General features: G+C 38.8%; 1 protein-coding gene across 1 annotated transcript in view; it reads left to right on the top strand.

Annotated features, from left to right (window-relative positions):
* The window catches only part of MYOM1 (myomesin 1), a 71,806-nt gene extending 62,241 nt beyond the window's left edge, over nt 1-9,565 (top strand). The window contains exons 30-36 of the mRNA XM_018553410.1: nt 1,231-1,269; nt 1,622-1,727; nt 2,202-2,365; nt 2,515-2,551; nt 4,182-4,204; nt 6,109-6,164; nt 9,104-9,565. Of these exons, the coding sequence (XP_018408912.1) occupies nt 1,231-1,269; nt 1,622-1,727; nt 2,202-2,365; nt 2,515-2,551; nt 4,182-4,204; nt 6,109-6,164; nt 9,104-9,388 (710 nt within the window). The 3' untranslated portion in view covers nt 9,389-9,565. The remainder of the gene's footprint in view (nt 1-1,230; nt 1,270-1,621; nt 1,728-2,201; nt 2,366-2,514; nt 2,552-4,181; nt 4,205-6,108; nt 6,165-9,103) is intronic.
* The last annotated feature ends 893 nt before the right edge of the window (nt 9,566-10,458 follow it).

The raw sequence follows: 10,458 nt of genomic DNA, 5'->3' as shown, positions 1-10,458 counted from the left end.
TATATGTATATATATACACACACAATATTTTTTATAGTGTCATTCCTTGCTATTTCCTTGCTTACATTGTGTCAATCCCCACTCCCCCTGTAAAAATCATTATATTATAGAAGGGCAAACATTTACCTGAGGAGAAAAAGTTAGAATAAATACTACTTACCTAAACCTTGCCTTTCCGCACTTCAGAGATTGATGTTACCATTCTACTGGGGAGACTTCAAATCTCCATTGCAGTACACGAGTGCATCTTGCGAGATTTGGGATCCTCCTCGTTTCTTGGATCTGGCTGGAAATATTGTAACATCACCCTCACTTTGGTGCTGCAGGTGGAAGACTAGGTTACAGAAACTATATTCACTTTTTTCTTCACAGGTACATGTTTGCATTTCCTTTACTGCCTTTCTCTTCACCCATATTCTTTCATCCTTATCCCTTTCTTTGCCAGTGTTTCTTTTTATTCTGCTGGCCTCCTTTTTACTGTGGTTTAGTAACTCCATACTTCTTCTCTCTCCTACTACTTCATCCTTATACTCCTCTCCTTTAGTGGACCTTTTTACTGCTGTATTCCCTTTAACCCTATTACCTTTTAATTCTCTGCTACAGACTTTATGCCATGTCCCTTCTCTACCATTTAACCCTTCATGTTATCCTTCTCTTAAGGGTCCATTTACACCATGTCCTTTGGGCTACTTTGTTCAGCACATGTCCAATGCCAATCAATTGTTTTCAATAGGCCCAGTTCACACCAATGAACTGGGTGAAAATGGAACATGCTGAATTTAAACACAGTGCAGCACAATAAAAGGCATTACAGCATGCTGCATCACACATTAGGCTGGACTTACACCACGTGCATTGCACTTAGCATGTGCTGAAGCTAGCCATGCACTTCTACCATCCAATTTCAATGTACTGTAATGACAACTTTTACTTACAGACTCCCACCCTTTTATGCTCAGGTATCTGGGCAAAACTATTCTCCAATATCACACATCATATGGCACAACACATTCATGAAACCGTAGTACTATTTTACATACTAAGACTAGACTAATCCTGCAATGCACTTCTCTTCAAACAGTCCAGAACCTTCAGTTTTCATCACCACTTTATTCATTGCAATCACTTTATACTACAATCTCTCTCAGTTATTCTATGTCATTCTATTCTCTGAGTGTTAAATTCTGAAAGGTGTTTATGGTGTAACTATTTACATTTATATTTTCACAGCATTTGATGATGTCATGACTGCAGTATGCAAACAGATAGGTAAGTATTTAGTACATTGACAGTCATCTTTCAGCTAGCTAAATATTAATTACAGTTACTGTAGTTGTATCATTATTTAAAGCATTTATGGTGTTATAACAATAAAAATTAAAACATCCTTCATTATTGTTAATATTTTTGTAGTGCGGGTCACAAATGAAAGCTAAACCCTAACTGTCTGACATATGTAATCACATATCACATGACACTTTATCACATATAACATTATCACAATAAATGTAGCAGTGGTCACTTAAATTCAAATTGATAATAAACTGTTTATATTTTACTTTATTACACTGGACCCTTGAACTGTTCTAGTTTTCTTGCCTATGCTATCTACTTTTTCCAGCCGAATCTGCCACGCAAGTCAAGATTCAGAGCAATGAGGAAGGCATAAGACTGTATTCATTTGTAAACTACTTTGTGGATGATCTCAAACTCAGCTGGGTTCACAAGTAAGTCAAATGTTTAGAAACTACTAGAGCACAGCAAGTTTTTATCACGTATAAACTAAGGCCCAGTTCACACCTAGGCGTTTTGTAGCGCGTTTTGTAGCGCGTTCCTACGCTCTGCAAAACGCTCAAACACCGAAATCCCATTATTTCCTATGGGTATGGTTCACACCTGGGCGTATTACAGGCCGTATGAACGCGCTACAAAACGTCCTACGCCCAAAGAAGTACAGGAGCTTCTTTGGGGCGTTTTTGTCGTGCGTTTCCATTGGCATACAGCCAAGTAGCCATCGGAAACGCGCGTTTGTAGGGCGTTTTTTTTTACCGTGAATCGCCCTACAAAAGCGCGACAAATGCGCATATTCGATACGCCTAGGTGTGAACCCAGCCTAAGGTGTACAATGTCATAAAATATTAACAGTGACAGGTCTGCTTTACTCCTCTCATTAATCTCATTGTCTTTTCTTTGTTTTCTAGTGATGGCAAGATAAAGTACACAGACAGAGTTAAGAGCGGGGTCACTGGAGAGATGATGTGGCTACAGATAAATGAACCCACACCAAATGACAAAGGCAAATATGTCCTGGAAATGTTTGATGGCAAAACAACCCATACTAGGAACGTTGACTTGTCCGGACAAGGTAAAGACTAATTTATTTACGCATATTCAATATCCAACTATTCAATACAATGTAAATATACATATTAGTCACTGTAGTATAATTTGTAAAACATGCATAGACAAGTGCTTAAACAGCAATAATTACTATATTGTTTGTTTCTTTTACAGCTTATGATGAGGCTTTTGCAGAATTCCAGAGGTTAAAGTAAGTATATTGTCCTATTTACACAAGACACATAGTTATCCAGTGACTGCGTTCAAGACTCTGTACTATTAAAAAAAAAATCTGACAGCTGATTCTATATTTATTTCCCTCTGCTAAAAATAATCTTCATTTCCACACATACTTCACCCAGTAGTCCCCGCACAGCAAAAAATGATTAGTGGAGTTCTTGTTTAAAATGCACAGTACAATGCTCCAACTGGCACCTAAGTAGTAATTACACTGCATACTCATTTACTATATAAAAGTAAAGATGACATACTATTATGACTGTTATGAATATATTGGTGACACATATGTGCAATAGCTTGAAACAGAGATGATGTGTCATGTCAGCAAGGAAGACTGTATAGCTAAAGGGAAAAACATCTAATTTTTCTTACTCATTTGTATGACAAACAGACAGTTGGCAGGAGCTGTCATCAGCCGTGCCCAGATATTGATACGTTCTTCCTTTTCAGCCAATAGAGTGAATTCAATAAGCTTTGCAGAACTTTCAATCTCAGTGTTGCCTGTATGTTTTTTTTTTGTTTTTTTGGAGCAAATAGTCTTTATTTTAGTTTTATCAATAAGAAAAACAGTAAAAACACTTCAGTCTGCCCCCATAGGGAACAGACAGCAATTTGTAAAATACTTCATAAAACATGACATAATATATCATAGTGTGATAACATCAAAGGTACCTAAGTACTGCATTACCACTGTAATCAAAAGCATTTGGAAGAGACACATATATGTGGTATAACTTTGTTACGTTTCTAAACAAACTAGTGAGCAAGCAAGCATCACAATCACCTGGTAGCACCTCAGGATCACCTGAGCAAGTTGGGTTCCTGATGAGTCTATAAGGGGTCACAGGGAATGAGATTGGACTAGTAATAGAAGTATATGAAATATAGGAAACTAAGACGGACAGATAATTAAATAAGTGAGCGTTTTTGTTTTTTTTTAGTGACAGGCACCGTAGTGCAGGGTTTAGCTACTGTCTAAATTACTGCTATGATTTTCTATTATTAATCAGTATCAGCCTTTGTTTAATGCCAACATTGTGTTAGTAGTGGTAGAGGTTGACATCTACACTCAAAGAAGACACTTTCTGCATGGAGCTTGCATGTTTTCCCTGTTCTTGCAAGGGTTTCCTCCCACACCACAAAGACATGCTGGTAGAAGTCTTGGCTTCTGTCTAAGTTTGCCCTTATATAAGTGAGATAGGTACCTTAGATTGTAAGCTTCTTAAAGAGGAATGCCTGATGTGAACAAATAGCATGTAAAGCATTACATAAATTGAGGGTGACATATAAATAAATACCTGTAATAAAATAAAAAAAATTAAAAATAGTGCTGATAAATGTGATTAACTGTGTACATGTCCTGGCATTCCTCACTTTTCTTGTAGAACTTAGAGGTTAGTATGTGGTGGGGTACCTGGCTGATGAAAGATCATAAAAGCATTTAGTTGGTGGTATCTGTCTGGCTAAACCCCAAAACAACCTTCAGGAAAGAGCTGAATATAAGCTCTGTAGACTTGGGACATGGTGACCCAGTTTCTGTATTAACCCGGGATGAATGGAATGAATATTAATCTTTTTGTTTTCTTTCTCACCAATAACAGGCAAGCTGCAATAGCGGAAAAGAGTGAGTAACTGCTTTGTATGTTTGTATAGCATAATTAGCAAATGTGAAAGTTGAGCAGAGTAAAACTCCAACAGCTTAATGGCAAAGCTCTTGCTTAAAGATTGCCATTCACTAGATACAGTGAAGGACCAAAAAAAGGAAAGGGAAATGTCTGATCATTTTCATGTAATCAAACTTTCCTTCCCTAAATGATGAAATAAAAAGAGTCCACTTTCTGTAGGCAAAATTGTAATGTAAACTTACTGAAAGAACATGGAGGTTGCTATTGCTAACCTCTTCTCCTGACAATGCTATGTGCCTGGTTGCCTATGTTCTTTCAGTGGCTCCAATACTCTCCTAGGCACTAACCTGAAACAAGTATGTAGATCAGAAGGTGTGTCTGCATATTGATCAACTGCCTTAAAACTTGCATTCACTCACTAGGATAGGTAATAGAAACACATCCTACAGCCTTAGTAGAATCCTAACATTGCCTGCTGTGGCCAGCCGTCAGGCATACTGTCAAGTGCTAAGTCAGTCTCAGCTGCGGTTGAAGCTTTACAGGATGTGCCAAGAGAAAGTCAGCGGCACTTTGTGTTGATGATGCCCATTAATTTTCAAATGGAAATAAAGTAATTTTGTTGAAAAGTGCTGACATGCTTTTTATGATAGAAGAAACTGTGCATGTCTTTTCTGTCATAGATGTTTCTCCCTGCCTGCCTGTCTTCTTTGTAATCGTAAACTGAGTCGCACATTTGCTGCTCAGTGTACAGTCTCAGCACAATTCTGTGCCGGAATGAAGTAACTCCCATGCACATGCAGGGGAATTACATTCCCTGGCCGGTCCAATCCAGATGGTCAAAGACTTTGAAGACTGGGTGAAGATGAAATCACTAGCAGTAAAAGTGAGAATGGGCATCACAGTGCTGTAGGGGATTGCTTTGCTTGGTAAGTGTGCCCTAATGTGCAATTATGCTGTGCATGATGCATATTATGGCAAACAGCTTCTGGGGGCCACATTTTTTATTTTTTTTTCCTGATACTCCACTTCCACTTTAAAGGAGAAGGGTTGGGAGAGTGAAATTTACTCTTCACAAAACTTAGAGCCAGCGTGAGATACTGAAACTGTCACACACCGGTGACCACACCATACAGTATATACCCATAATCACTAAGTTGCTCAGTTCTCCCTGCAAAAAGCTGTGACTGTTAGTCACCGCTCTTTGCAGGGATTCCCACATCCCCTCTCTTTCATTCCAGAACATATTGGATAGACAGACAAGGGAGGGGGCAGGCACAGCTGGCTCAAGCTCTAGAGAGGCAGAGGCAGCTGTCAATCAGGCAGCCCAACAATATTCTTGCGATCCTTCCTGGCTGCAACAAGCAGTAGCCCACTATATGCTGACTTTGGTTAACAGGTGCACATTAGTAACTGTACTCCTGTAACCCAAAAGAAAAGTAAAGCCAAGAAAGAGTTTTGGCTTTACCTCTCTTTTACTTCTCTTTTAAGAGCCCTTGAGGTGTGTTCAAAGGGCAAAACATGTACCTGCCTCATTTGTTCCAGTATACCACCAAGCAAGGCCTATGTTCTTTTTGAGATGTGTTGCAGAGCATTGAGGGGCATATGTATTTGCTCATGCTCATGTTTCTGTACCATTCACTCACTTGAATAAATGCACAAAATAATGCAGGGTTCCAGTTGCAAGGTTTGACATACACAGTAAACCTGTCACATAGACTTGAGAAATGCTGTTAGCCTGATTTTGTTTAATCATGGAGCCAATTTGCTTGATAAATGGTCCTCATTGTGTACAATCCAGATGATCCTTTGCCCATGCCCTGCATCAAATGTTTTTTGCATTGTGACTTCTTTAGAGTACGTACAGTATGTATTTGAATAACTATTTTGTTCTCTTTGATTTTAGATCGTGCAAGAGTAATAGGAGGTTTGCCTGATGTTGTAACTATACAAGAAGGAAAGGTAAAAGAGACATATGACATACTACTGTATGTGACAATCGGGTTCTCATATATGTGTATTACTTTGAAACTAGACCAATGTTACAGCATATCTTTGCAACATATCTCTCAAAATCAGATTTTCAACTCATGCCAAACATATTTCATTATCGTGGTACATTTTTTTAAAGAACATACTCAGTATTTTACCATAACGCGCATAGCTAGAATGATGAATAATCTACTGTTTATAAAAAGTTGAGCATATGATATCACAATATCTTTCAAAATTCCATGCAAAACAACCATGTCATAACCTTTATTAATAATACATTGATAAATAGGAAGTTTATTAAATCTGTTGTGCACAAGGCAATGCTAAACAGAAGCAGTGAGACAGATAATCAGATAATGCAACAGATTTCCTACAAGGTTAGAGCGCGAGTCATGAATTCCTTCTTCTGTTGCTCTAAAGTAGCACTGCCACAGAATAAAACCTGACCCTGACCGCTTCTTAATTATGCATCTGTCTTGTGTGAAAATCTGTCTCCTCCCCAGTGATAAATCTGTCGCAGACCTGTAGAAATCTGTTGCAGTTGTGCTGCCCAGAATTTCAGGCGCAGTGGTCACATATACACAGAACTGTCACATAGACAGCTAAGTTAGTAGCAGTCTGATTAATATCTCATAGGGGATATTTATCGATTCTGCTGTGCACAAGGCAATGATAAACAGGAACAGTGAGACATTATGCCACAGATGTATTACAAGGCTACAGTTTGAGTCATAAATTCCTCTCTCAACTACTCTAAAGTAGCATTACAACAGAATAAAACCTGACCCCAATCACTGCACGTATGCTTAAAATGAAAAATCTGTCTTATTCTAAGTGATAAATCTGTCGCAGTCCTTTGCAAACTGCGGCACATGGCTGAATGGTAATACAGGTGCTGCGGTTGCATATACACTGTAAACCTGTTGCAGAGACTTTTCTGAAAGAGAGAGAGTAGTTTGCGACTAATTGTGTTGCTGATTTGCTTGATAAATGTCCCCCACTGGTTTTTTTTTTTTCAATTTGCAAACCACGTACACTGTAAAACACTAAGACCACCGAATGGGGTCCTATATATAAAGTGTTTGATTTGGATGAAATGAAAGAATAATACAGGTATGGATTTTGCCTAACAGTACTATGAATTACCCTCATTAATCCAGACCAGCAATAAAATGACTTACTATTGAGAGGTCTGCCATTTAAAGTGTGAAAAGGAGAATAAATAGAGCAATATTTTCAGCGACACTCTGAAATCACTGTGGGGAGATGTTAGATAAGATTATAGGGGAACTAATAATGTCATAGCTTTATTGCAAACATACTGAATAAATATGTTTTGCTTTTGGTTTTATTGATTTCTCCGATATTATATACAGTAATTATTAATGTAATTTAAATGTATTGCAGTGGTTAGCTTCCAAACAATCAGGGCATTATGATCCTTACTAGCAATAAAAAATTTTTTGCTGCGTATTCTGCCATGTGCCAAAGGGCAAAACACCCTCTTACTCGTGTCATGTGTGCAGCTGATCAGACAGGCTGGCCAAAGCAAGGGGTAAGGGCAAACACATTTGTTGAGGCCTTCTAAAAAGTGAAAACCTTTAATTATCATGCTCTGAACCACCTCAAATGTTGTTGCCTAGCTATGAAGACGTTTACTTAACTCAGGTGTAGAGTGGCAAGGTCTAGTATTACATTTGTATTAAACCCTCAAACTTTTTTTAATAATGAATCCTGATCAAACAAAAATATTTTGCCCAGTAAAGTATTTTTTTTAACTTTTTGCCCAAGAACTTACCCATGCTTCCAAACAGCTGGCTCCAACTCTTTTGGCTTCACTTTTCCGAACTTCATGGCCAGTGCTAGATTCACAGTCTCCAGCAGCTGTCCATCATAGAGAAGGGTGGAGGGAGAAAGAAGGAGTCGGAAACAGGGAGCAGTAGAGTGTCTTGCCTTGCTGTGTCTATGTGTATGTGGACACACACAGCTTGATAGCACACACAAAGGTGGTGCCATAGGACGCTGCAAAGGAAAGGAGCCACCCTAAAACAGGATGTCAGGGCCAGTGCTCAGAGAACCAGCTGATTCTGCAGGAATCAAGAAGCAGCATCCGTTTTAAAGAAGAACTCCAGTCATTTTTTATTAACCCTTGCAGTGGGACTACCTCCGCACTGCAAGGGTTAACTGCTCATTTATGTCTAGGTAAAAAAAAAAAAAGATATGCTGACACAAATCTCCAAGCTGGCTTCTTCTTAAACTGGTCCCTGGAATGTCACTCCCCCTCCTCTGCAGTGGTCTGAGGTCCAGTAAATCATCACGTCTATACACTGTGTATAGACGTGAGTACGCTGAGGAACATTCCAATGTGCTGCGGAGAAGGCGTCAGGTTGGAGGGAGTGCTGTGACAGATGGCCAGCTCGGGGCTTCCAGTGAGTATATCTTTGTCATTTTAGCACCTAGACACAAAAGAGCACTTAACCCTTGCAGTGAGGGGGTCGCCTGGAATTCTTCTTTAAGTGGTTTAATCAGCAATAATCAACCTCTTGACTTTGATATCACTTTAAGTCATCCAGAAATGAAAATGTCACCAAGGACAGAAAAAATTCTGGTGGTTCTTTTGGATTTGACGTTAACAATGGCAAGCCCCCAAATTTGGTTGCTGGTAACATGACCCTCAAAAGATGATGTTTTATGAAACCTGGAGCAAAGCAAATAGCAGCAAATGTACAACTGTTGTCAAAGAAATAAAACATATGAGTGGTTGCAACAGCTTAATTATTTGGTTCAGATTCCATTAAATGTCCATAACTCCCATAGCTTCATGACTTTTGAGTGTGTGTGTGTGTGACATATTTGCTTGACAGAGGATAATTCACTAATTTTATATCATTCTTGCTATCTTGTAGTCACTTAACCTCACATGCAATATCTGGGGAGACCCAGTGCCAGAGGTCACATGGTTGAAGAACGAGAGAGAGCTAATGGGAGATGACCACTGCATCCTTAAATTTGAGTCTGGAAAGTATGCCAGCTTTACCATCACCGTCATCGCCACTTCCGACTCTGGCAAATACTGCATCCGGGCAAAGAACAAATACGGCATTGAAACAAATGATTTTACTGTAAGTGTGTTTAATCCAGATGGTGAAGAACCAGAGGAGGAAGCTCAGTCTGATACTAAGAAAAAGTAATTAGATTGACCTTAAAGAAGGAGAAATTAGGGATGGTAGAATGATGTTAAGTGCTATAAACATGTGCAAGAGCCGCCTTTTCTCAAACCAGTTCTTTGGTCCTACAAGCTCCCACAGTGACCTGCAATATCACCTTAAACTGCGATACCGCACTGAATATATTACATTTGCTGTGAATGAAGATCCTGAATACAAGACCTACTGGTTAGACCAGAGGACTGGTTTGAGAAAAGATAATGGATGTGATTGACTCCACTCCTTTAACCTACCTCACTTCTACATTGAAACAATTGGAACAGATTAAAGTATTTTTTTTGCATATTCAGTGGGAAGAGCCATTTTGTGCCTTGAGCCAATATTTATGACAGTGCAGCCAATTAGCATAAACGGTTGAAGTCAATGGTGCTCGTAAGCTACTGCTACCTAGAAAACTAAAAGAAAAATGACCATGTGAAATAAACTGTAACCAAAAACATATATGCACCAAATAATAGTTTATTATAAATAACTCCATAATTTCAACTTTTGGTGAGCATCTTATAAATTTGGGGTTCAACTACTGTTATCATTGTAATATTAGTCACAATCAGTTATACAACTGGATCCCCTCTATTCTATAAGCAATCAATAGGAGTAAACTCTCCATCTTACCATGGTAAGGAAATGCTTGCCTCACTTATGCTATACCCTTTGACTATTTCCTTCCAACTTGTTTTAGAGCCACAGATGTATATAGGTGTTCAAATGTATTTATAACAGAAATGGTTTCACTCATGGTAAAATGGATTTATTTTAGTGAAATAGATAGACTCTAGCGTGGTGGTAAAAAAAAAAAAAAGACAAAGAAGAAAAAAAAGGTTTGTTGTAGAAGAGGTAGGTTCTCCAACTGTATCCAAATCCCACCAAGGTGTCTAACAAAGCTCTACTGGGCTCCGTGAAATAAAAACCATAGGGCCCATATGCTACAACCCCTTCATTGTGGACAATATTGGTCTTTACACACTCACAATGAGGTTCTGAGGACATCAGCCACTAGAGGCATTCTAGAGGTTTCCTAGCTTGCAATGGAA

Source organism: Nanorana parkeri, unplaced genomic scaffold, assembly GCF_000935625.1.
Source record: "Nanorana parkeri isolate BGI_ZX_2015 unplaced genomic scaffold, ASM93562v1 scaffold7, whole genome shotgun sequence".
In the NCBI taxonomy this organism is placed as follows: Eukaryota; Metazoa; Chordata; class Amphibia; order Anura; family Dicroglossidae; genus Nanorana; species Nanorana parkeri.
The sequence above is the reverse complement of the archived record's forward strand: the minus strand, read 5'-3'. Positions and strand labels throughout refer to the sequence as shown.